Genomic DNA, 25,049 nt, shown 5'->3' on the forward strand with positions numbered 1-25,049 from the left:
CTACCAGTGTGGTGACACTGACACAACTGGCTGAACTTTTTTATTAGTCCTCCGTATATTTTTTTCAAATGAATATCAGAACATTTCCGAACATAGAAAACAGCAGATAAAAAACATCAAATTTGAAGTGTTACAGTAACAAAGTCAAAAAATAGAACACACACACACACACACACACACACACACACACACACACACACACACACACTCAGCTATCATGACAGGACAGGCAGATGATGATAAATGCAGAGGAGGAAAAGCAATTACTGGATCAGCTAGGTGTAGTAGGGAGCGCACAGGGCCCTCATTATCAACAGACTGTAGAGTTTGGGATACACACACACACACACACACACACACACACACACACACACACACACACACACACACACACACCACCTTAAAAAATAATGCTTTTTTAAGAAAATAAATATTACATGAATTCTATATCAAATTATTTGCTGCTATGCACTACAATGATAATTTACACATAATGCGTAAAACCATCTGTAGTTTTCTATTATAGCATGTTTTTGCTATATTAGGCTGTCAATACTGTTCTTGGAAACTCTGTGGAGGAGCCTCTATGTCAGAGATGCTGTAATAAAAGAGAAAAGAGGAAAAATCAGAAAACCCCAAAAGACACATATATGATTTAAACGAGGTAAATTCTTTTCTAACCTGTTCAAACTTGTTTGATTTCTTCAGTTTTTTAAAGATCCACATAGCCATAGGCACACCAGAGAGGAAGGCAATCCCTCCTGTGGCTACACCAGCAGTGACTGCTGCAACTGGAGCAGGAGCTGTGGAAACACAGTGAAATGTGAATAGTGTGAACTTTTGCTTTCCCCTTTGATCTGTTGTTGCTCATTTACCTTGGCAGGTGGGTTTCTCTGCAGTCCAGTTGCCATGGTGATCACATGTCAGCAGCTCAGGTCCTTCTAATGAGTAGCCTTGGTCACAGGTGAAGGAGCACTGAGAGCTGTAAACTGACTCAGTGCTGGAGCAACTGATGTGACCGTTTTCAGGAGCCTCAAGCAACAAACATGTAACAGCTGTTGTAAAGGACAGGAAGATGTCACTTTGAACATGCAAATGAAATTGTGAACAACAAGTAATCCAGGTAAAATGGGTTCACATGTACCTGTGCAGGTTGGTGATCTGGAGGTCCATTGGCCTGGATGTGTACACTCCATGCTGTGTGCACCTTGCAGCTCATGTCCTTCATCACATGTAAAATGACAAACCATGCCAAGTGGATGGGGTGTGTCATGACTAAGAAATGAAGACAGAGAAGGGCTGCAGCTTATCTGACCATTTGTTGGGACCTCTGGAGCAGGACATCCTTTTGCTACAAAAGGGAAACAAAAGAGTAAAATATTACTAATATGTCATGACATAATCAATCCAAGAAAAAAACTGGAGTAACACTGTTTGTAGTAAATATTGATATAATTAGTCTTTCAGACCTTTGCATGTAGGTATGTTTTCATTCCACTGTCCGTCCTCAGAACACTTGATGGTGTTTGCTCCCTGCAGTTCAAAACCTTCTTCACAGCTGAAGCTGCAGGTGGAGTTTGGTCGCAGTTCAGTCTCAGATTCACTGCACTGCATGATGAGGGGAGCTTCTCTCTCTGGATTCTGGCAAAGGATGGCTGACACAGAAACATGTGTATTTTATTGAACGTGTCCTCATGATATAGAAGATGGTGGGTTATACTTTTCGTGTTCCTCTTACCTTCACAGTGAGGAATCTGCTGATTCCATGTACCTCCTGATGTGCAGGTCACTCTACTGGCTCCCACTAAATGGTAACCTTGGTCACAACTGAAGCTGCAGGTGTTTTTGTAGCTGAACCTCGTATCAGCATCTTCTCCACAGCTGACAAAGCCATTTGTCAAGTTTTGCAGCGCAGTGCACTGAACAGCTACAAAAGAGAGAGGCAACAGAAGGAGTTAAATGAAAGCTTTTATTTTAATCATCATGCAAATCATCCTCCAAATAACAAAAACTACACAACGATGAAAGGTAAAAACATGTGGCCGTACCAACACAGTATGGCTGGGATCCATTCCAATTTGCTGATGCTTCACATTGCAGAGATGGAGATCCAGACAGTACATAACCTTCATCACAGGTAAAAGTACAGGTGGACTGATAGCTGAATGAGCCCAGAGGATCGGAGCATTTCATTGATCCATGTGTCGGCTCTGACATCTTCTCACACTGAATCACTGTAGACAACAGAGGGGAATAAAGCATTACGCCATGACTCCATCACTGTGTAGAAAATAATAAAAGTAACAAAAAGTAGTAGCAATATTATAAGCTATTAGCACTTAAACTCACTTTCACATGTAGGGGGTTTTTCTGACCATTTTCCTAAGGAAGTACACCTCAAAGGTCCTGGCACACTCAGCTTGTATCCTTCCTCACAGGAATACTGACACAAGGAGTCATAGGAGAAACTGCCATACTTGTGAGAGCAATTTACATGTCCTTTATCTGGAACAACCACTTCACCTTTGTTACACTGCACAACTGACAACAAAAAAACAACAACACAGTTGGATATTAATTAAATCCTTTATGTGACTTAAAATATGTATTTAAACTACGCTATCAGATTTTTTCTCACCTTGGTCACACTTGTGTCCAAAAAAACCTTCAAAGCAATCACATTTGTGGCTGTTGATGGTTTCAACACACTCTCCGTGGAAACAGGAGTCAATCTTACAAGCCGCTGGAAAAAGCAGAGGTACTTCTATAAAGGTTGGTAAATATACTAAAACAATATGTCAGAAACATCATTTTTAACTTTCAGATCAGTAGATCACCTATTAAAGAACAGCAACACAGCAGCAAAAATTAGTTTTTCAAGAGTGTGATTTTTGCTCACCTGTGTAGCACAGAGCAGTCTTTGATTTTGTACATCTCTCGTCATTCCACTTGCCTGGTTCTTTATCTCTTTTAATATACATCTCCACACAATCCTCATGCATGCCTGTGTTTTTGTCACCCTCGTTATTGTTCGGTTCTCCTTTTGCCCAGTTGGTTGCTTCTTCTGTCAGAGGCTTGTTGGTTCCTACCCAGGTCCAGACATTATTAATCCTACGAATCCCAATCCAGTAGTAGCCATTTTTCTTGGGCAGCCAGTTGTTAAGATGCTCAAGCTCCTCCTGGTTCTGGATGGCCACCATGTCCGTGTAGTGCTCCTGGCACCAGCTTCGTGCATCATCCCATGTCATTGCGTTGTCCGAGTAGAAGTAAGACCAAGACTCTACACTAGTCCACATGCACAGCACTTAAATAGAGACAGTGACATATAGTAGATGTAAATGGGGAGAAAAGGAGAGATTTAAAAAAATTCTATTAACTAATTTGCTCTCTAATGAGTGTTTTTAGTATTGGGTGCCTTTGTCCCTCCCGTATATATTCTTCATCCTGTATAAATTTCTCTTATTTGTTGTTTATTTTTGCTGTCTTACTATTTATATTTTATTCCTGCACACTTGGTGTGGAGCACCCACAATTTTGTCATACATGTACAGTGAACACAGGGCAATCCTATTCTAGCTGGTTCTAAAACTTTTTATTGAGACGCTCAAGGCTCTTCTGGCAATAAATGTACATACTTGAACAAATAACGGCGAAGTTGATCCATGAGGCAGAGCTCTTATATCCATGGGTTAGTCCAAAGAAGGAATCCTGTAAAAATAATTTAAAGGTGCATTAAATTAAAACCAAATTAATTTACATTAAAATGAATAATATTTAAATTGATATCCCTTCCACTCACCATTTTAAATGATATGCCTGATAAACTCCAGAAGGCACTTGATTCTCTAGCTTTCAGCCTTAGTATGTGTAGGGATGATTCTCTGCGTTATGCACTGGATTTCCAGGTTTTATACGCTTCTCTAGTGTCATTCAGGAAACCTGGAAGGTTTCCATGGAATCCCCCCCAATACTGCTCCATTCCACAAAAGGCTTTAAAAACATTTCCTGCACAAAAGCATTGGCTGGTCGTTCTCAGTACTGAACTCCCAGGTTGACTTTTAGGGTGAGATGGGGCTTACTTGGCTCTGCAACAATGCAGCTAATCGGGGTGACAAATGGGGTGACTGCATGTTCATGCTACTCCCACTGAAATTGTTGTGTTTCTAAGCTAGACACTGTGTAACGATGATAAACAGTCAAAACTATTTTTTTAAACTTCGACATCTGAAATATTAGTTTTTAAAAATTATCAGTTTCCTGTTGCCGTACATTAATGTAGAGGAAGAGAATAGCTCCAAGGTCTGCTGGCTTGATAGATGAGTTGGGGTGTGCCCACCAACAGAAAGCCAAAAAGCAGGAAAAGATTAGACCTTTAGACCCAAACAGATAAAAACAATGGTTAGAGCCTTGATCTGGATGGGGAAAGGTTTGCATGGAATTGCCGAAGATGAAAATAAAAAGAAAATATATTAATTTGAGAAAGAGGTCGGTTCTTTGGTTCAGGTTTATAAAAATATATATACATACACACTACAAAAGTCAAAGTTTGGACACACCATCTCATTTTAATAGTTTTTCTTTATTTTCCCTACTTTCTACATTGTAGATGCATGCTGAAATCAAATATCTGAAGCAAGATATATAGAATTATGCAGCAAAGAAAAAATCTATAAATAACTCCAAATATGTCTTATATTTTAGTTTTCTGAAAGTCTTTGTTGACAGCGCTTCAAACCCTTGGCCTTTTCTCAATGAGTTTCATGATGTAGTGACCTGAAATGCTTTTCACTTCACAGGTGTGTCTTGTCAGGGTTCATTTGTGGAATTTCTTGCCTTCTTAATGGGGTTTGGACCATCAGTTGGCTTGTGCAGAAGTCAGGTTGGTACACAGCTGACAGCTCTATTTGGAAAATCGGAATTCATATTATGACAAGAACCAATCAGCTAATGAAGAGAAATGACAGTCCATCATTATTTTAAGAACTGGAAGTCAGTCAGTCAGTCATTTGAATATGTCCCCAAGTGCAGTCGCAAACAGTGTGACACAGAAAAGGTGAACGGATGGTCTCTACATGCATGGTTCCCACTGTGAAGCATGCAGGAGTGATGTTGTAGGGGTGGTATGGTGGTGACACTGTTGGAGATTAATTCAAAATTAAAGGCAAAAAGAACCAGCGTGGCTCCCACAGCATCCTGCAGCAACATGCAGTCCCATCCAGTTTGCGTTTCGTTAGACCATCATTTATTTTTTAACAGGACAATGACCCCAAATACACCTCCTGGCTGTGTAAGGGCTATTTGACCAAGAAGGAGAGTGATGGAGTGCTGCGCAAGATGGCCTGGCCTCCTCAGTCACCTGACCTAAACTCAATCGAGAAGGTTTGGGATGAGATGGAGCGCAGAAGGAAGGCAAAAGGGCCAACAAGTGCTCAGCATCTCTGGGAACTCCTTCAAGACTGTCGGAAAATCATTTGAGGTGACGACCTCATGAAGCTCATCGAGAGAATGCCAAGAGTGTGCAAAGCAGTAATCAGATCAAAGGGTGGCTATTTTGAAGAATCTACAATATAAAACTTTGTGAAATGGATATAAATTTACGCTACCAGAGAATGGACTGGGGGAGTGGGAGAACATCAAGAGCTGTTATTTTTTAATGTGTTCCAGTTTACGAAAAACAGCATATCTCTTTTTGTGGCACATAAAAAGACAAACTAAGAATAAAAAGTTAGTAATTTTGTGCGGTTAGTGGTTTGTGCAACTCAGAAATATAACAACAATCCTTGGAAACTAGAATGACGCTGACAGTTGTATTTTCACATGGTTTCCATACAGTATGCAATAACACTAAAGGACTAATTTTTGCACAAGATTGCAATTTACAACCTAAAAGTAATAAATGCTAAAATAACAGTCAGGAAAGAGCTTCGGGAAAGGAAAAGGTGTAGCGACAGATTCTTTCTTGTTACTGCATTTATTTCTCATTGTTCCACTTGGTTATGTCTCTCTTGGGGTGATCGTGGCTCAAGAGTTGGGAGTTCGCCTTGTAATCGGAAGGTTGCCGGTTCGAGCCCTGGCTTGGACAGTCTCGGTCGCTGTGTCCTTGGGCAAGACGCTTCACCTGTTGCCTACTAGTAGTGGTCAGAGGGCCCGGTGGCGCCGGTGTCTGGCAGCCTCGCCTCTGTCAGTGCGCCCCAGGGTAGCTGTGGCTACAATGTAGCTGCCATCACCGGTGTGTGAATGGGTGGATGACTGGATATGTAAAGCGCTTTGGGGTCCTTAGGGACTAGTAAAGTGCTATACAAATACAGGCCATTTATCTCTTCCTTGCAATGTATCTCCACACAGTCCTGAAAGGGTATGTTATCTGGCTCTGCAGGTACCCAGTTTGGAACCTCATTAGGTGCAATCTGATGATGATGTATCTGATATCCTCATGTTGGTGTTGTTCCTGCATCACCATAATTAATGTTGGTCCAGGTTTAACACTGCAAGTTACTAATCATATTTTTGTGACGTCATAGTTTTGCAACATGGAAAAAACACCCTGCTATTGTCCACTCAGGAAAACATCCAACAAAGGTTCAATGTTAGGGTTGAGGGTTAGGATGTAAACATCATTAGGGTTAGGGTCATGGGGCTATCGCTAGGGTTATGAATATGGGGTTTGGGTTTGGTGTGATGATGTTTCCACCAAATGGCAAAACAGTATTATCTTCCCACCAGGGACTTCGCCAATGATCATCATTGTAATATCATTTCTTCCACAGCTTCCTTCCAGGAAGGGTGTCACTCAACCACCAATAGCACTCTGAAGACACATAAACACACAGACACAAAGTACCATGATATTTATATTGTATTTATTCACATTTATTTTTGAAAGGACTGTACAGAAATATTGTATATAACATATACTGATAAAGAGATGGTGTAGGAAATTACATAATTTACAACATATTAAACAGAGCCTTTACAGCTGCAACGTATCAGACAAAATCCCCCCAAAATAAACCTCTTATTTTTATCATGCAGTCATAAAGCATGGTATATCAGTCTGACACTACTACTGCCATCATAATAATTTCATAATAATAATAAGAAGAAGAAGGATTTACTGGAAAGCAAAGAAACAATAAGTCAAACCATTAAATGGTTGAAGCTCAGACAGTTTGTTTTCAGTGTTTCTCAATTTTCACTTGAGCAGTTATGGTATCTGTTATCAGGACAAGCAGAGTGGAAAATTCCACAGTTGAGGGCAAAAACAAGTGATGTACCATCTGTAATGTATTGTACTAAAAGTACCAATGTGCTGCTGCATGTACCACTCTTTGGATGGGCATTTTGAATGTGATATAAGTATGTGGTAGTAGTGCTACTGCTCTGGTCATTGGTAATAATAAACTGTAATGATTTTATAGAATTGGAATCAATGTAGCAGCCTTGATTTTTGTTAGTATTTACTGCTATATCTAACTATATCTAAAATTTTAATTTACTACCTGCACAAGCAAGAGCCCAGTGTTGTCACACGTGATGGCAGCTAGGAAAATAGCAAGAAAAAATTCAGGACTGCAAAGCTCATAACCATAGTTTAGGGTGGGGACATAGATCGACTAGTAAACTGACAGCTTTGCTTTTATGGACAGCTCTCCCTTCACCATGCAGTGCAGTGTCCACATCACTGTAGCCATGATCCAAATCCATCTGTCAATCTCCCTCTTCCCTCTCCTCTAACCTGTGAACAAGACCTCTGTGATATTAAAGGTCTTCCACTATGGGCAGCAACTCAACATTAACCCAAAGTGGAAACTCAACTGTTTTCAGGCTTTTTCAGGGCCATATGACTCAGACTTGGAAGAGTTCAATCTTATTCTCGCACTTGGCCATGAACTGCTCCAGTGTAAGACCACCACCTCATGAAGAAAGCAGGACTACATCACCCACAAGAAGCAGAGATGAGATCCTGAGGCCACCTTGGAAGAAACCTTCAGCTACTAGGCTCCACCTAGAAATTCTGTCCATGAAAATTATGAACAGAATTGGTAACAAAAAGAGCTGCTTTGGCTGAATCCAACACCCACTGATGTTGACTACAAATAATTGGCACACAAAACAAACTTTGGCAACATTTGCGCACAAATGAAATGGCTTATATCAGACTATTTATCTATCTAAAGTAAAAATCATCGAAGAGTGCATGACTTTAGGATGCTTTGAGCAATAGCCAGATCAAGTCCATATGAATTATGTAATTAAGTAATGCACTGAATTACTTTTCAGAAGAGAAACAAATAATATATAATTCATTACTGTTTTTTGAGTAATGACCCCGACACCGGTTGGTCCATGTGTGTCACGGTACCGGGTCTGTGGCCCAGTGTTTTGTGTGTGTTTTAGTTCAATTCTTTGATTATTGTTATTCATGGGTTTTGGTTCTGCTTGTGTTATATTTTTAGTCCGAGGATTTTGGTCTCAGGGTCTGCGTCTTTGTGATTTTCTCGTGTTTCCTGTTTTACTTTGAAAGTCTGTGTCCTATGTCAGTGCTTCCCCTTGTCTCATTATGTCTTATTAGTCCCAGCTGTGGTTCCCTCCTGTTTCCCATTCTCTCATTACTCCCTTGTATATTTAAGCCCTGTGTTTTCCATTCCCTTTTCTTGTGTTGTACCACTTCCATGTGCTTTGTGTTTCCTTGCACCTAGTTTCTAGCGTCCCAGTTTCTAGTTTCCTAGTGTTTATGTTCCTTGTCCGTAGTTTCTAGTTTTCTGCTTTTGAATTTTGTTTCTAGTATGTGTTTGCTACAGCGCAACAAAGCTTCCTTTTTGAGTTCATCCTTTCGTGTCTGTGAGTCCTGTATTTGGGTCCTACATCCTACCTGCCACACAACATAACCTGCCAATGTGTTGTTATTTCCAGTCTAAGTTCAACTTTTATTCGTGGGGTTTCTGATGAATACAGTCAAGAAATACAAGAAACAATATTTCTGTGGTAGGATGGAGACTAGGTAGTAATTCTTTTAGTTTTGGATCACCGCCATGACTGTGGATCTGGCACCACTGCCTGGCCTGGGTTCAGTTCATTGTTTTGATAGAGTAATAATATGTTTAGAACTGAGTTGTCTCAGCCAACAACTACCTGGAAACATTCAGAACAGCTGTTAATGTAATAATTAAGTGGAAGATGTGACAGAGTTCCAACTTATTATTGTCCTAATCTTTCCCCAGCAGCCACACATTTTGCTAGTGTTGGCATTAAAACCCACCAAAGATAAGGATAAGTGTCCAATTCACTTTTAATTAGCAATATGCTGAACAAGGAATTAAAAAATAAAATATGTAACAAAATGTTCTCTGGATGATTTTTTTTTAAATGAATTCTTCTTAGTTTTTCATGTATACCACAACATTTCCAACCATCTAGGACTGAAAATATAACATATCAGTTTTAAAGTGTAATGGTAACTTAACAAAACACAACGTTATACACACAAGATTCACACGATGCTATATAATATTTACAAAAACATGGATAATGCCACCTTCCCAGCATTTGCATTAAGTTGTAGAACAATATGTTCAATTTAAAACTCCCTTTTGGAGGAAATATATGTCAGCACATTTTGTTTGAAAAATTCAGCCAAATATGATCAAGCCTATAATATAATCTGCAAATGTCACATCCGCTCACTTCTTGTGACACTGGGTTTACTTATTTTATACTCCTTTTAAATTAGTATATATGATTCATATTTTCACATTGCTGTTTTGAAATATATACTGTCTGTAGTTGTCTACAAAGAACAGAAATGTCTTCTACATCAGGCTGTCACTGCTTTTTGTAGCTCTGTAGAGGAGCCTCTATGTCAGAGTTGCTGTAATAAAAGAGAGAAGAATATGAGCAACTAAATTCAACAAACTTAAAAAACAGTTTTGAAAAGAGGTGAAACCTAACCTGCTGAGTTCATACATAACTGATTTGGTCTTCAGTTTTTTCAAAGTCAACATATTCAGAAACACAGCAGAGAACACAACAAACTTCAAAAGAAAGATGAAGGAAACAAAGAGGTGAATCCTTCTCTTACCTGCTCAGCTCATATGCGTCAGCTTTCTTCTTCATTTTTTTCAAGAGCCACAAAGCCATAAACACACCAGATAACAACGCAGTAGCCCCTGTTGCCACACCAACAGTAATTGCAGCTACTGGAGCAGGAGCTGTGGAAACATTGTAAAACGTGAATAATGTGAACTTTTGAACAGAGATTTGTAAGTGTGCACATTTACATTTTGTGTACCATTTGATCTGTTGTTGCTCATTTACCTTGACAGGTGGGTTTCTCTGCAGTCCAGTTGCCATGATGACCACATGTCAGCAGCTCAGGTCCTTCTAATGAGTAGCCTTGGTCACAGGTGAAGGAGCACTGAGAGCTGTAAACTGACTCAGTGCTGGAGCAACTGATGTGACCGTTTTCAGGAGCCTCAAGCAACAAACATGTAACAGCTGTTGTAAAAGAAAGGAAGATATTGCATATTGAAAAAGTGATCTCACCTGTGCTCGTAAGATTCTGAACATGCAAATGACGTTTTGAACAACAAGTAATCCAGGTAAAATGGGTTCACATGTACCTGTGCAGGTTGGTGATCTGGAGGTCCATTGGCCTGGATGTGTACACTCCATGCTGTGTGCACCTTGCAGCTCATGTCCTTCATCACATGTAAAATGACAAACCATGCCAAGTGGATGGGGTGTGTCATGACTAAGAAATGAAGACAGAGAAGGGCTGCAGCTTATCTGACCATTTGTTGGGACCTCTGGAGCAGGACATCCTTTTGCTACAAAAGGGAAACAAAAGAGTAAAATATTACTAATATGTCATGACATAATCAATCCAAGAAAAAAACTGGAGTAACACTGTTTGTAGTAAATATTGATATAATTAGTCTTTCAGACCTTTGCATGTAGGTATGTTTTCATTCCACTGTCCGTCCTCAGAACACTTGATGGTGTTTGCTCCCTGCAGTTCAAAACCTTCTTCACAGCTGAAGCTGCAGGTGGAGTTTGGTCGCAGTTCAGTCTCAGATTCACTGCACTGCATGATGAGGGGAGCTTCTCTCTCTGGATTCTGGCAAAGGATGGCTGACACAGAAACATGTGTATTTTATTGAACGTGTCCTCATGGTATATCAGGATCAGACTACTTTAATAATCCCTAAGGAAATTACGTGGGTTACAGTTGCTCCAAGACAGTAACAGTAACAGACTAAACTATTTAAATAATACAATATGTTACAGAGTTTACAAATTTAAGAAATAGCATTAATAAATACAATCACTGAATTATAAATATGAAGAATATTACAGGGGTGGAATATATATAACTGACATTTGACTAACCTGTAAACTTTGTCATTTGTTATTTTATTTGCTATTTTACTTTGGTATTTTACTGAGCGTGTGCAAAAAGGGTGATAAAACATAAAAACACAAATTTCCGCTGTGTGACATGCACACTTACACACTTTTTACTTCAAAATGTTCACATTAGTCATATTTCATAATGTTTGTATTGCTCCCTCTTTATAACCCACCCATTTTCTATATAATGTGGACATTGTGGAGAACGATTAATACCTTGGAGTACACTTAGACAATAAACTGGACTAGGTTAAAACACCACTACACTTCACAGGAAGGGCCAGAGTTGTCTCTATTTTCTGGGGGGTCGGAGGTCTTTCAACATCTGTCGGACAATGTTTAGAACTTTCTATGAGACTGTTGTGGCCAGTGCCATCCTCTATGCTGTTGCATGCTGGGGCAGCAGGGTGAGGGTCGCAGAAGCCAACATACTAAAAAAACTGATCTGCAAGGCCAGTAATGTTGTGGGGATGGAGCTGGACTCCCTTAGGGTGGTGTCTGAGAGGCGGATGTTGTCCAAGATAAGGACAATGCTGAATAATACCTTCCACCCACTCCATGACGTGCTGGCTAGTCACCGGAGCACATTTAGTGAGAGACTGAGATTACCAAAGACTACCACTGAACGACACAGGAAATCATTCCTGCCTGTGGCCATCTCCTTGTACAACTCTTCCATCTAATACACTGTGAAACTGCAATAGCTTCAATCTGTGTATTGGTACATAGTGTTGATTTTATTTGCATGATTTTATTGGGATATTTATATTGCATGTTTGTTTATTGATATTTATACTGCATGGTTTTATCCTCATGTTTATATTTGTGTTAACGTTATACCATGTTCCTTTAACCCACTGTGGACTAAACAGACAATTGTAGGCACCTGTTAGGTGGGGGCGTTCCCCAAGGTGGCCTATCAGCCGCCAGGTTGACCTGTTAAAGGGGATGGTGAGCACAGAGACAAAAGAAGAGAGAGTGACGCACGAAAGGTGGGCAGGACAAAAAGGAGCGCGTGCAAGCCCGCACGTGTGTGGAAGGAACTGCTGCCTGACTGTGGGGTGCCGCGAGTCGTTCGGCGATCCACTCCCAATGCAGGAACGGCAACAGTGGGTGGCGATGGCTGCAATGCACAACAGGGCAGGGATGCCCTTCTGCCTGCATCTGACGGTGAGACGAGGGAGGCCGTGTTCAGGTGTGGAGTGGGGCGGGACTGTGCGGCGACGCGCTGTCAGGAGGAGACAGGTCTGCGATAGGAGCCCCCTCCCTGGTCTGTTGCTGACGAGTTTCCCCATCCCGGAAGAGAAGTTCCTCTCCTGTCTCTTTCATATAAGGACCATTCGCCCATGTGTGGCTGGACTGTGGGATTATGGGACTATGGGAGGGTAATTTTAGCATATGGAAAACATTCATTTAGCCTTGTTTTAATATTGTATAGTTATTTCTGCCGGCAGGGTTTTTAGCGGGTTGCAACACTATTTTTATTGTATACGGGGAATTTTATCTTGTATTTGTGACTCTGGCTGTGTTTTTTTTTATGGAAAGTAAATGGTGTTTGAAGCCAGCTTAGTTTCTGTGCCCTGAGCGCTGACCCGCTCACTCCCCTTGTCGCTTGTATGTATAAAGAGGTGGTGGTGAAGATTTAGGTCCACCAGTCTTAGCGGCTACATGCATTTAAAGTTCTTGTTCTATTTGATTCACATTTGTTCGTTTACCTTGACAGGTGGGTTTCTCTGCAGTCCAGTTGCCATGATGACCACATGTCAGCAGCTCAGGTCCTTCTAATGAGTAGCCTTGGTCACAGGTGAAGGAGCACTGAGAGTTGTAAACTGACTCAGTGCTGGAACAACTGATGTGACCGTTTTCAGGAGCCTCAAGCAACAAACATGTAACAGCTGTTGTAAAGGACAGGAGGATATTGCATATTGAAAAAGTGATCTCACCTGTGCTCGTAAGATTCTGAACATGCAAATGAAGTTGTGAACAACAAGTAATCCAGGTAAAATGGGTTCACATGTACCTGTGCAGGTTGGTGATCTGGAGGTCCATTGGCCTGGATGTGTACACTCCATGCTGTGTGCACCTTGCAGCTCATGTCCTTCATCACATGTAAAATGACAAACCATGCCAAGTGGATGGGGTGTGTCATGACTAAGAAATGAAGACAGAGAAGGGCTGCAGCTTATCTGACCATTTGTTGGGACCTCTGGAGCAGGACATCCTTTTGCTACAAAAGGGAAACAGAAGGAGATCAATAAAATATATCATAGTTAAAGAGACTTAAAATAAAAGTGCTACAATGGGTAAACACTGTTTCTAGTAAATATTGATATAATTAGTCTTTCAGACCTTTGCATGTAGGTATGTTTTCATTCCACTGTCCGTCCTCAGAACACTTGATGGTGTTTGCTCCCTGCAGTTCAAAACCTTCTTCACAGCTGAAGCTGCAGGTGGAGTTTGGTCGCAGTTCAGTCTCAGATTCACTGCACTGCATGATGAGGGGAGCTTCTCTCTCTGGATTCTGGCAAAGGATGGCTGACACAGAAACATGTGTATTTTATTGAACGTGTCCTCATGATATAGAAGATGGTGGGTTATACTTTTCGTGTTCCTCTTACCTTCACAGTGAGGAATCTGCTGATTCCATGTACCTCCTGATGTGCAGGTCACTCTACTGGCTCCCACTAAATGGTAACCTTGGTCACAACTGAAGCTGCAGGTGTTTTTGTAGCTGAACCTCGTATCAGCATCTTCTCCACAGCTGACAAAGCCATTTGTCAAGTTTTGCAGCGCAGGGCACTGAACAGCTACAAAAGAGAGAGGCAACAGAAGGAGTTAAATTAAAGCTTTTATTTTAATCATCATGCAAATCATCCTCCAAATAACAAAAACTACACAACGATGAAAGGTAAAAACATGTGGCCGTACCAACACAGTATGGCTGGGATCCATTCCAATTTGCTGATGCTTCACATTGCAGAGATGGAGATCCAGACAGTACATAACCTTCATCACAGGTAAAAGTACAGGTGGACTGATAGCTGAATGAGCCCAGAGGATCAGAGCATTTCATGGATCCATGTGTCGGCTCTGACATCTTCTCACACTGAATCACTGTAGACAACAGGAGAAAAAACATCAGTCCACGACTCCATCACTGTGTAGAAAATCATAACAATCAATAAAATATAGCATCTCAGAATTTCAGTAGCTACTGGGTAATGTCTCATCTCTTCATTTATCTTGTTACTGCAGATTTCCAACTCACATTCACACAAAGGTGGCTTTTCTGACCATTTCCCTGAGGAAGTACACCTTAGAGATTTCTGCACACTCAGCTTGTATCCTTCCTCACAGGAATACTGACACAAGGATTCATAGGTGAAACTACCATACTTGTGAGAGCAATTTTGGGATCCTTTTTCTGGGGCAATAACTTCGCTTTTGTTACACTGCACAGCTGAAAACAAATAAAACACACAATTAGATATTAAATCCTTTACATGACTTAAAATATGATTTAATCTAGGCGGTCATTTTTTTTCATACCTTGGTCACACTTGTCTCCAAAAAACCCTTCAAAGCAATCACATTTGTGGCTGTTGATGGTTTCAACACACTCTCCATGCAAACAGGAGTCAATCTTACAAGCCGCTGCAGAAAGCAAACATGCTTTCATAAGTCTTCTTAATTATATGCAGAGATGAGCAGTAACGCAGTAACTGCTGAGTCTTTGATTTTATTTATTTTTTGCTGTTTTACTTGCATCTATTTCAAAGACTGAGTGTAAACACAAAAAAATATTTTATTTTATGTGCTGGAATGTGCAGAAAATGGGTTTAAATGTTAAACAAATTTCTTCAAGTCAAACATGTTTGCATATAAATAACTTTTTGCTTGATGCAATGTGCAGAAAGTTAAAAGATTAAAACTAATAAAACAAATTTTAAAAAGAGCCTTTCCATTTGATTACATTTTATATGATGGATTATGCATAAACAATAGAATTGGGCTGAAAGGTCTATTGTTGTATTACCTATTCAGGTTGTGTATCATGTTTTTCAAAAGTAACTAAGTAACTAATTACTTTTGAAAATAAGTAACCAGTAAAGTAACGGGATTACTTTTTTGGAGACTTAATCATTAATAAGTTACTAATTACTTTTTCAAGTAACTTGACCAACACTGATTATACTACAAGAACATGTCAAATAAATAATTGCAAGCTTTTAGATCATTGAAAATATGAACAAGAATATCAAACATGAAGCAGCTAAAACAAGCTGCTCTAGTATGTTAGTCCCAAACTTTTGCTAACCTGTGTAGCACAGAGCAGTCTTTGATTTTGTACAACTCTCGTCATTCCACTTGCTTGGTTCTTTATCTCTTTTAATATACATCTCCACACAGTCCTCACTGATCTTTGCATTTTTGTCACTCTTGCTGTTGTTCGGTTCTCCTTCTGCCCAGTTGGTTGCTTCCTCTGTCAGAGGCTTGTTGGTTCCTACCCAGGTCCAGACATTATTGATCTTACGGATTCCAATCCAGTAGTAGCCTTTTTTCTTGGGCAGCCAGTTGTTAAGATGCTCGATCTCTTCCTGGTTCTGGATGGCCACCATGTCTGTGTAGTGCTCCTGGCACCAGCTTCGTGCATTTTCCCATGTCATTGTGTTGTTTGAATAGAAATAAGACCAGCACTCTACACTAGTCCACATGCACAGCACTAAGGATAGAGAACAGCAATATTTATTAGATGCAAATGTAGTTTAAAAAAAAAGGATGGATTTTTTAGAAATTATTTGTAAAGCTTTTTAATTAACTAAAGGTGTGGTTGCATTAAATATACATACTTAAGCAAATAAAGGCGAAGTTGATCCACGAGCTCTTATATCCATGGGTCTGAATTAGTCCAAAGCAGGAATTCTGTAAACATCATATTAAAAAAAAGTTCATTAAATTAAAGCTGAATAGATTTTTACTGAAATCTGCCCTAAAAAGAACAATATTTAAATTGATACCCCACTCACCATGTCAAATGGTATGCCTGATAGCCTACAGTAGATGTTTGACTCTGTGGGTTTCAGCCTCATATGTAGGGATGAAAGTATTCTGAGTGTTATGCACTGGATTTGCTGCTTTTATGTTCTTCTCTTGTATCATCCAGGAAACCTGGAGGATATCAGTTGAATTCCCCCCACCCCTCCAATACTGTCCAGTATTTCATCATTCCACAGAAGGCTTTAAAAACATTTCCTGTTCAAAACGTTTGTGTCGTCTTACTCAATCAGCTCATAGTGTTCATCAGTCTGTAACTCACAGGTTGAGTTGACAACAGACAACAACCTTAGCTGAGTGATATTTTAAAAAAAATGTGTAAAAATTGCAATATTCTTCACAGTTGATAGATTTGCATTTTTAGGTGCTCTGGTGAAGACAAAACAACTCACTGAACATTTTGTAAAATTATTTAAATGTACAGCAAAGACTGTGTGAAAGGGTGGAGTAGCTCAGGACAAACGCCTCATTTCAACACTGACCTTACTTTGGTAAGTTTCTTTCCCTGGAGAAAAAAAAACAAAGAAGTTGATTTCTTTTGAGGTATACTGCAATAAGATTTCATTTTATTTATTTTATTTCTTCAACACATAATTGAGAAAGTAACTGACTTTGTCAGAAGATGGTAGAGAAGCTGTTTAGAGTCTGAAGAAAAAAGAGAGAGAAAAAAGTACACTCATACAGTGTGGTATGTCGATGTGACTACTGCTGCTAAGGACCATGGCCTCAGACTTTGATGCTCATTCTCATTGTTTAACAATTGGATGTGAACTTCTCCAGCCCAAGCTGGATGAAACCAACAGGGCCACACCAACCACAAAAAGCAGAGATGAAATTCTGAGGCCACCTGGGTGGAACCCTTAAGTCTGCACCGAGAAATTCTGTCCAGAAAAATTATGAATCAAAAACAAAGGGGACAAAGGGTAGCCCTGGCAGAGCACTCATGCCCAACATCCATCAATAGTGAGTCCAACTTATTACTGGCAATTGTGCACTCACTGAATGCCTTATATCTAATTACCTTACTAAAAAAAACGATAAAAGACTGCATAACCTCAGAGCATCTAAGTGGCTAGAAAAGAATTCAATGCAAAATCCAGATCAAAAGGTAACTAATGTATAGTGGCTGTGCAGAAACGCTGTTGAGTGTGGTTCCTGAACATGGAAGGACACTTTCATTGGAGTTTTGTAAAGTTTGTAATATATTATTTAATTTAGTTAAGTCTGTTACTGTTATTATCTTGTAACCATATAATTTCCTCAGGGATTAATAAGTGTTCTGATTCTGATTAAAATAATAAAAACAAACTGTGATTTTTCCATATGTTAACACAAAGGTTCCAAGGATGTCTTTGAGGCTGCCTCTAATGTGTATAAAAATACAATACCAGCAACCAGCAGGGGGAGATAATATATTTAAATCCACTGAGTCGGTAGTAAGCTAAAAACATATGAAGTACAAAGCCTTTAAAAAGACATTATTAACACACACACACACACACACACACACACACACACACACACACACACACACACACACACACACACACACACACATATCTTCTGCTTATCCTTTTAGGGTCCCTTGGGGGAGGGCTGGGGCCTATCCCACCTATCTTAGGGCAACTATTTGCACTCACATTCACAACTATGGGCAATTTAGAGTTTCCATTTAACCGATCCCCACTAACTGCATGTCGCAGTACCCACACATGAACACGGACAGACCATGCAAACTCTACAAAGAAAGATCCCGGCCTGATGGTGGAATTTAACTCAGGATCAGCGCAACAGTGCTAACCACCACACCACGTGTGCATAGTATTAACAACATATTAAACAAAAACTTTAACTTACTGATATTTAAAACAGCATCCAGAGCATGTTTGAATCTACCTGTTACCACTGCATTGTAATTAATATTAGTAACTGTACAACTGTTCTAAATAAGACTTGTTGTTTATAGTTGTGTATCACATGATGGACTGGCTTCTTCAGGCAGCCTGTGAATAACATGAAAAACAAAAAGAAAGCTCTCAGCATTTTCTTTTTTGTTCATTCTTTGAATTTCTTTTTTTTATTGCTAGGTTGGCAAAGGCTGTGTGGAAGGGTGGAGCAGCAACGCATAATTTCAACACTGACCTTACTTGGGTAAGTTTCTTTCTCGTGAGAAACAAACAGAGATATTATCACTTTTGAGGGGTGTTGCAATGAGATTTCATATGCTCTCTTACTTCTATAACATATACTTGAGAAAAACTGAGTATGTTTATGTTTTATGTAGCAAAAACAGATGCAGCAGAAGGTAAAAATAGCTCCACACTCAACTGCAGCTAATAGAGTCTGTTTATAGTCTAAGGGGAGAAAAACCAAACAAAAAAAACCCAACATGCAGTGACAGTAGCATGACACTAGTATTGCTGATCGTAATAACCTAGAATGAAGAAAAAACACGATCCAATTGTCAGCCTTCATATTTAACTTGCTTTCCAACAACATTTTACAAACATTTACACAATTTTATGAAATTACATGCACAAGTATGTCTTGGGCCACTTCAGACCTCTGTGTGTCTACAAATGACAGCTGGTGAACCAATCATGAGAAAGCCAGGGTTACGCTTAACCCGACAGGTTGTGTTGAATGTCTGATTTACCTTCTGAGCAGCTATGGTATCCATTTTCTGACTGATCCAGAGAAGGGCATTACACAGCTAAGGGCACAAATGGGTTATGCATAATTTAATGTAATATAATCGAACAGGTTTCTAATATAAAAATAACAGATTTCAAAGTATTTGTATAGCGTTTTTCTAGTCACACTGACCTCTCAAAGCGCTTTATACCAGCAGCAACATCTAATAATAGGTTCATACTTTAATCTATACATTTTTACTTATGAAGGAGTGTAGAATCACCACTTCATCTGACTAGTATTTCTTCGGACTGTGGGAGGAAACCCACACAAGCACAGGAAGAACATGCACAATCCACACATAAAGGTCCCAACTAGGATTCTAAATAGGAACCTTCCTACTGAGAGGCGATACTGCCAATCCACGTATTGTCATCAGAGCTCTGACAATGTGATAACTGTAACAGTACTACGACGAGCCCTGTTCATGCTAATAACTTATAATGATTCACTGGAAGCAGGATCGATGCGGCAGAGGAAAAAATATTCCTCGCTGGAATATTGAATTACCACGTTAGTGAGAATCCCGGCTTATAGATTCCTGTCCGATATCGTGTACCTTCAGTGATTGCTTCCCTTCCTGGCTTCAGATTCTTGGACCCTTCCTTTTCCCTGCTTATTGGAAGATTTAGCGTGAGCTGAGAGCGTGACCGGAGTGTGAGGAACGGCTGAGACCCCGCGAGTGTGGAGCACCTGTCCTGACTTTGAATGGCAGCTCTTTGCCAATTTCAATACTAAACTGCTCACGTTTGGCACCTTTCTCTCTCAAAACCATGTTCACAGTTATATTGTTGATAGTCTCCTGGCATCTCCCATCTTCACATGATGTTGCATTACACTGGGTTTTAAGAAAAAGCTCACCAATAAAAGGTCACTTATCACTTCAAAACTCACACAGATTCTTGTTTTTCTTTGTACAGAAGACTGTGTCTTTTTCCTTGATGACTGATATAAAATCATTAGTTTTAGGATAAGATTTATTGAGTTTATCCCATCAAATTTACTTTGGGAAATTGCTCTGTCACAATAGTTAAACACAAAAATAAAAATGGTGGAATGGTGTATAGATCAGTAAAATAAGATATAAACAAATATACAAGCATATAAAAAAAACTTAATGAAATAAATAACAGAATGAATATTTTACAAGGTAAAACTACTAATCTATGCAACAAAAATTGTGATACACTTCTATCATTCAACTTCCTTCTATTTTTTCCTGAGTTAGTGTACATCTCCACACACATATCTGTAGAGTGGATATTATTTGATTCATACAGGGCCCTTGAATTGTTACTGATCCACGTGCTGTTATTATCTGTCATCTGCACCAGAAAAAAATAACAACAATAGTTAAGACTAACAGTACTTCTCATAAGTAACAATGAAGATCATGATGAAAAGGACTGAATAAGAAAATCCTGACTTATTTTTATAATAACACCATAAAATGCTCTGTGAACCTGTAAACACAAGCTGCTACTTCAGTTAAACATTTGCTTTTCTAATCAACTCAAATATAAACAAAAAAGGTGTTACAGCAGTAAAATAAGTGTGTTTTTTAAACACAATTAAAAATCAGTGTCAGGCTTTTGTAAGTTTCCCTTTTTTTTATCATACAATAAGTGGATGTTGTCACCTTCAGCCTTATGTAAGACATTAGGTCCTTTTCCTGTACCACTAAAGTGCTTTCACAGATAACAATCAGTTTATTAAAACAAACAATGAGCAATGGGGAAATGAAATACACAGGAATACAGTTCTTCCTTCCTTCCTTGAATAACTGCTAATGACCTTCATGAGGGAGAAGAGAGAGGTCTGAGCATTTTCAAAAGACATTCTTGTTTAGCCCTTAAAAAAACACACGGTGGCAGAAGGTCATTGTGAAACTGCAAGATCAGGTTGATGATGGGCAGAACTGATGAGTCAAGCTTAAATTCTGGTTCCACATGAGCCTGGAATAGATCCTGCTTGGCTACGCATTTACAGCAATGTGGTGACACAGCTGAACTGTTATTATTAGTCCTGATGAAGAAAAGTGAATGTGCCAACAGCAAACAAAGACATTTGTCTTCATATTTTTTCCAAAAAGGTTTATTAGGTTTGCATATATTCCAGAATTTCATAAAACATCAACTGTAAAATTTCATAGTATAAAAAAACAGTGAAGGTAAAAGAAAACACAACTTTACACATAAAAACAATAAAATAAAAATTCAATTCGAACTATCCTATTCTAAAATAAATAGTAAATAAATACATATCAAATTATTCACATTTGTGCAGCTAAATGACAATTCACACATAACGTTATGTAACATTTATGGTGACATGAATCGTGCCACCTTTCCAGCATTTTCATGAAGTTGTAGAACAATATGTTCAATATGAAATTCCATTCTGGAGGATATACATGTTGTAACAACATTTCAGAGCAATTGCAGATCTTTTAAAAGTTTCAGGAAAATTCAAATGTCACATTATGTCACTCCTTGTCACATTTAGTATGGCTGTTTTTTTCCCATCTGTTATGCTAGTGTATATGATATGTACTTTTTGCATTTCTGTGGAGAAATATACAGCTGTCTGTAGCTGCCTTAGAGGAAGAGAAGTGTCTTCTATATTAGGCTGTCGGTGCTGTTTTTGTAGCTCTGTGGGGAAGACTCTATGTCAGAGTTGCTGTGAAAAAAGAGAGGAGAGGATAAGACAACAAACTTCAAAAGAAAGATGAAGGAAACAAAGAGGTGAATCCTTCTCTTACCTGCTCAGTTCATATGCGTCAGCTTTCTTCTTCATTTTTTTCAAGAGCCACAAAGCCATAGACACACCAAATAACAAGGCAGTGCCCCCTGTTGCCACACCAACGGTAACTGCAGCTACTGGAGCAGGAGCTGTGGAAACATTGTAAAATGTGAATAATGTGAACTTTTGAACAGAGATTTGTAAGTGTGCACATTTACATTTTGTGTACCATTTGATCTGTTGTTGCTCATTTACCTTGACAGGTGGGTTTCTCTGCAGTCCAGTTGCCATGATGACCACATGTCAGCAGCTCAGGTCCTTCTAATGAGTAGCCTTGGTCACAGGTGAAGGAGCACTGAGAGTTGTAAACTGACTCAGTGCTGGAGCAACTGATGTGACCGTTTTCAGGAGCCTCAAGCAACAAACATGTAACAGCTGTTGTAAAAGAAAGGAAGATATTGCATATTAAAAAAGTGATCTCACCTGTGCTCGTAAGATTCTGAACATGCAAATGACGTTTTGAACAACAAGTAATCCAGGTAAAATGGGTTCACATGTACCTGTGCAGGTTGGTGATCTGGAGGTCCATTGGCCTGGATGTGTACACTCCATGCTGTGTGCACCTTGCAGCTCATGTCCTTCATCACATGTAAAATGACAAACCATGCCAAGTGGATGGGGTGTGTCATGACTAAGAAATGAAGACAGAGAAGGGCTGCAGCTTATCTGACCATTTGTTGGGACCTCTGGAGCAGGACATCCTTTTGCTACAAAAGGGAAACAAAAGAGTAAAATATTACTAATATGTCATGACATAATCAATCCAAGAAAAAAACTGGAGTAACACTGTTTGTAGTAAATATTGATATAATTAGTCTTTCAGACCTTTGCATGTAGGTATGTTTTCATTCCACTGTCCGTCCTCAGAACACTTGATGGTGTTTGCTCCCTGCAGTTCAAAACCTTCTTCACAGCTGAAGCTGCAGGTGGAGTTTGGTCGCAGTTCAGTCTCAGATTCACTGCACTGCATGATGAGGGGAGCTTCTCTCTCTGGATTCTGGCAAAGGATGGCTGACACAGAAACATGTGTATTTTATTGAACGTGTCCTCATGATATAGAAGATGGTGGGTTATACTTTTCGTGTTCCTCTTACCTTCACAGTGAGGAATCTGCTGATTCCATGTACCTCCTGATGTGCAGGTCACTCTACTGGCTCCCACTAAATGGTAACCTTGGTCACAACTGAAGCTGCAGGTGTTTTTGTAGCTGAACCTCGTATCAGCATCTTCTCCACAGCTGACAAAGCCATTTGTCAAGTTTTGCAGCGCAGGGCACTGAACAGCTACAAAAGAGAGAGGCAACAGAAGGAGTTAAATTAAAGCTTTTATTTTAATCATCATGCAAATCATCCTCCAAATAACAAAAACTACACAACGATGAAAGGTAAAAACATGTGGCCGTACCAACACAGTATGGCTGGGATCCATTCCAATTTGCTGATGCTTCACATTGCAGAGATGGAGATCCAGACAGTACATAACCTTCATCACAGGTAAAAGTACAGGTGGACTGATAGCTGAATGAGCCCAGAGGATCGGAGCATTTCATGGATCCATGTGTCGGCTCTGACATCTTCTCACACTGAATCACTGTAGACAACAGGAAAAAAAACATCAGTCCACGACTCCATCACTGTGTAGTAAATAATAATATAATTACAAAAAAAAAAGTAGCAATATTACGAGCTATTAGCACTTAAACTCACTTTCACATGTAGGGGTTTTTTCTGACCATTTTCCTGACCCCGTGCACCTCAGAGGAGTCTGCACACTCAGCTTGTATCCTTCCTCACAGGAATACTGACACAAGGAGTCATAGGAGAAACTGCCATAGTTGTGAGAGCAATTTACATGTCCTTTATCTGGAACAATCACCTCACTTTTGTTACACTGCACAACTGACAACAAATAAAACACACAGTTAGATATCAAATCCTTTATGTGACTTAAAATATGTATTTAAACTACGCTGTCATTTTGTTTTCTTACCTTGGTCACACTTGTCTCCAAAAAACCCTTCAAAGCAATCACATTTGTGGCTGTTGATGGTTTCAACACACTCTCCATGCAAACAGGAGTTATTCTTACAAGCCGCTGGAAAAAACAGACATGCTTTTAGAAATTTTACCTATTATAGTAAAATAATGTGTCACATAATTAATCTTAATTTTTTAATCTGCTCTAGTATGTTAGTCCCAAAATTTTGCTCACCTGTGTAGCACAGAGCAGTCTTTGATTTTGTACATCTCTCGTCATTCCACTTGCCTGGTTCTTTGTCTCTTTTAATGTACATCTCCACACAATCCTCACTGATCTTTGAATTTATTTCTCTCTCGCCATTGTTCGGTTCTCCTTTTGCCCAGTTGGTTGCTTCCTCTGTCAGAGGCTTGTTGGTTCCTACCCAGGTCCAGACATTATTGATCTTACGGATTCCAATCCAGTAGTAGCCATTTTTCTTGGGCAGCCAGTTGTTAAGATGCTCAATCTCTTCCTGGTTCTGGATGGCCACCATGTCTGTGTAGTGCTCCTGGCACCAGCTTCGTGCATTTTCCCATGTCATTGTGTTGTTTGAATAGAAATAAGACCAGGACTCTACACTAGTCCACATGCACAGCACTAAGGACAGAGAACAGAGATACACATTAGATGCATATGTGGCAGAAAGGATGGATTTTAAGAATTTCTCTTTGGTTGTAAAACTTGCAAGAGTTACACTGATGTTTCTGCTTGCATCAAAATTCTTTACCTAAGCAAATGAAGGTGAAATTCATCCATGAAGCAGAGCTCTTATATCCCCAGGTCTTAAGTAGTCCAAAGCAGGAATCCTATGAAAATAAAATCACAAAACAAGTTAAAATACATTTACAGCATGCTATCATCATTAAATATAAGATAAAAGTGAAATAATGTTCTCTGAAAAGATTGATATTTAAATTACTAACCCTTCTACTCACCATGTTAACTAATATGCCTGATAGCCTACAGAAGATTGTTGATCCTTCCGCCTCAGTATATTTAAGGATAAAATGATTCTGAGTGTGATCCACTGGATTGCCTCCTCTTATATATGACTCCATCCTCCTACAGGA

At 39.5% G+C, this 25,049-nt stretch overlaps 3 protein-coding genes across 5 annotated transcripts; all 3 read right to left on the minus strand.

Moving 5' to 3' along the window:
* Positions 1–66: 66 nt before the first annotated feature.
* On the minus strand, positions 67–3,866 carry LOC147300991 (E-selectin-like). The gene is made up of 12 exons (XM_086281505.1): positions 3,800–3,866; positions 3,636–3,708; positions 2,900–3,304; positions 2,639–2,743; positions 2,350–2,541; positions 2,049–2,234; positions 1,739–1,927; positions 1,470–1,655; positions 1,145–1,351; positions 876–1,055; positions 682–803; positions 67–598 (listed from the first exon to the last, which is right to left on the minus strand). The coding sequence occupies exons 1-12, from the start codon at positions 3,800–3,802 to the stop codon at positions 590–592; spliced, it is 1,857 nt and encodes a 618-aa protein (XP_086137631.1). The 5' UTR covers positions 3,803–3,866; the 3' UTR covers positions 67–589.
* Positions 3,867–9,271: 5,405 nt separating this feature from the next.
* LOC147300992 (E-selectin-like) lies at positions 9,272–16,546 on the minus strand. Of its 2 annotated transcripts, XM_086281500.1 has the most exons (15): positions 16,437–16,546; positions 16,260–16,332; positions 15,728–16,132; positions 14,959–15,063; positions 14,678–14,869; positions 14,338–14,523; positions 14,028–14,216; positions 13,759–13,944; positions 13,430–13,636; positions 13,125–13,304; positions 10,945–11,130; positions 10,620–10,826; positions 10,315–10,494; positions 10,079–10,208; positions 9,272–9,868 (listed from the first exon to the last, which is right to left on the minus strand). In XM_086281500.1, exons 1-15 carry the CDS (start codon positions 16,497–16,499, stop codon positions 9,823–9,825), a joined length of 2,535 nt encoding a protein of 844 aa, XP_086137626.1. In that variant the 5' UTR covers positions 16,500–16,546; the 3' UTR covers positions 9,272–9,822. The 2 variants fall into 2 exon arrangements, with proteins under 2 accessions (XP_086137626.1, XP_086137628.1); XM_086281502.1 differs by lacking the exon at positions 13,759–13,944.
* A 4,663-nt stretch (positions 16,547–21,209) lies between these two features.
* Positions 21,210–24,994, minus strand: LOC147300993 (E-selectin-like). 2 transcript variants are annotated; one of them, XM_086281503.1, is made up of 12 exons: positions 24,915–24,994; positions 24,707–24,785; positions 24,172–24,576; positions 23,950–24,054; positions 23,667–23,858; positions 23,365–23,550; positions 23,055–23,243; positions 22,786–22,971; positions 22,461–22,667; positions 22,156–22,335; positions 21,920–22,049; positions 21,210–21,837 (listed from the first exon to the last, which is right to left on the minus strand). In XM_086281503.1, the coding sequence occupies exons 1-12, from the start codon at positions 24,915–24,917 to the stop codon at positions 21,777–21,779; spliced, it is 1,923 nt and encodes a 640-aa protein (XP_086137629.1). In that variant the 5' UTR covers positions 24,918–24,994; the 3' UTR covers positions 21,210–21,776. The 2 variants fall into 2 exon arrangements, with proteins under 2 accessions (XP_086137629.1, XP_086137630.1); XM_086281504.1 differs by lacking the exon at positions 22,786–22,971 and having other exon boundaries at positions 21,216–21,837.
* Between the last annotated feature and the right edge of the window lie 55 nt (positions 24,995–25,049).

This window comes from Aulonocara sp. 'chitande type north' Nkhata Bay, linkage group LG23, assembly GCF_057382095.1.
Source record: "Aulonocara sp. 'chitande type north' Nkhata Bay isolate Kocher_YH1m ecotype deep benthic linkage group LG23, A_spYH_male_GT1.1, whole genome shotgun sequence".
NCBI lineage: Eukaryota > Metazoa > Chordata > Actinopteri > Cichliformes > Cichlidae > Aulonocara > Aulonocara sp. 'chitande type north' Nkhata Bay.

Bases quoted from the DNA above. Each gene is read 5' to 3' on its own strand.
- LOC147300992 (XM_086281500.1), bottom strand. From the start codon at position 16,499: ATGAGGCTGAAACCCACAGAGTCAAACATCTACTGTAGGCTATCAGGC. The intron at 16,333-16,436 runs GTGAGTGGGGTA...TGATGTTTACAG, and splicing joins CAGGCATACCATTTGACATG to AATTCCTGCTTTGGACTAAT. The intron at 16,133-16,259 runs GTATGTATATTT...CTCTATCCTTAG, and splicing joins CTTCGCCTTTATTTGCTTAA to TGCTGTGCATGTGGACTAGT.
- LOC147300991 (XM_086281505.1), bottom strand. The intron at 1,928-2,048 runs GTACGGCCACAT...TCTCTTTTGTAG, and splicing joins ATCCCAGCCATACTGTGTTG to CTGTTCAGTGCACTGCGCTG. The intron at 1,656-1,738 runs GTAAGAGGAACA...TTTCTGTGTCAG, and splicing joins GCAGATTCCTCACTGTGAAG to CCATCCTTTGCCAGAATCCA.
- LOC147300993 (XM_086281503.1), bottom strand. The intron at 23,859-23,949 runs GTAAGAAAACAA...ATTTGTTGTCAG, and splicing joins TGGAGACAAGTGTGACCAAG to TTGTGCAGTGTAACAAAAGT. The intron at 21,838-21,919 runs GTAAGAGAAGGA...CTTTTTTCACAG, and splicing joins GACGCATATGAACTGAGCAG to CAACTCTGACATAGAGTCTT.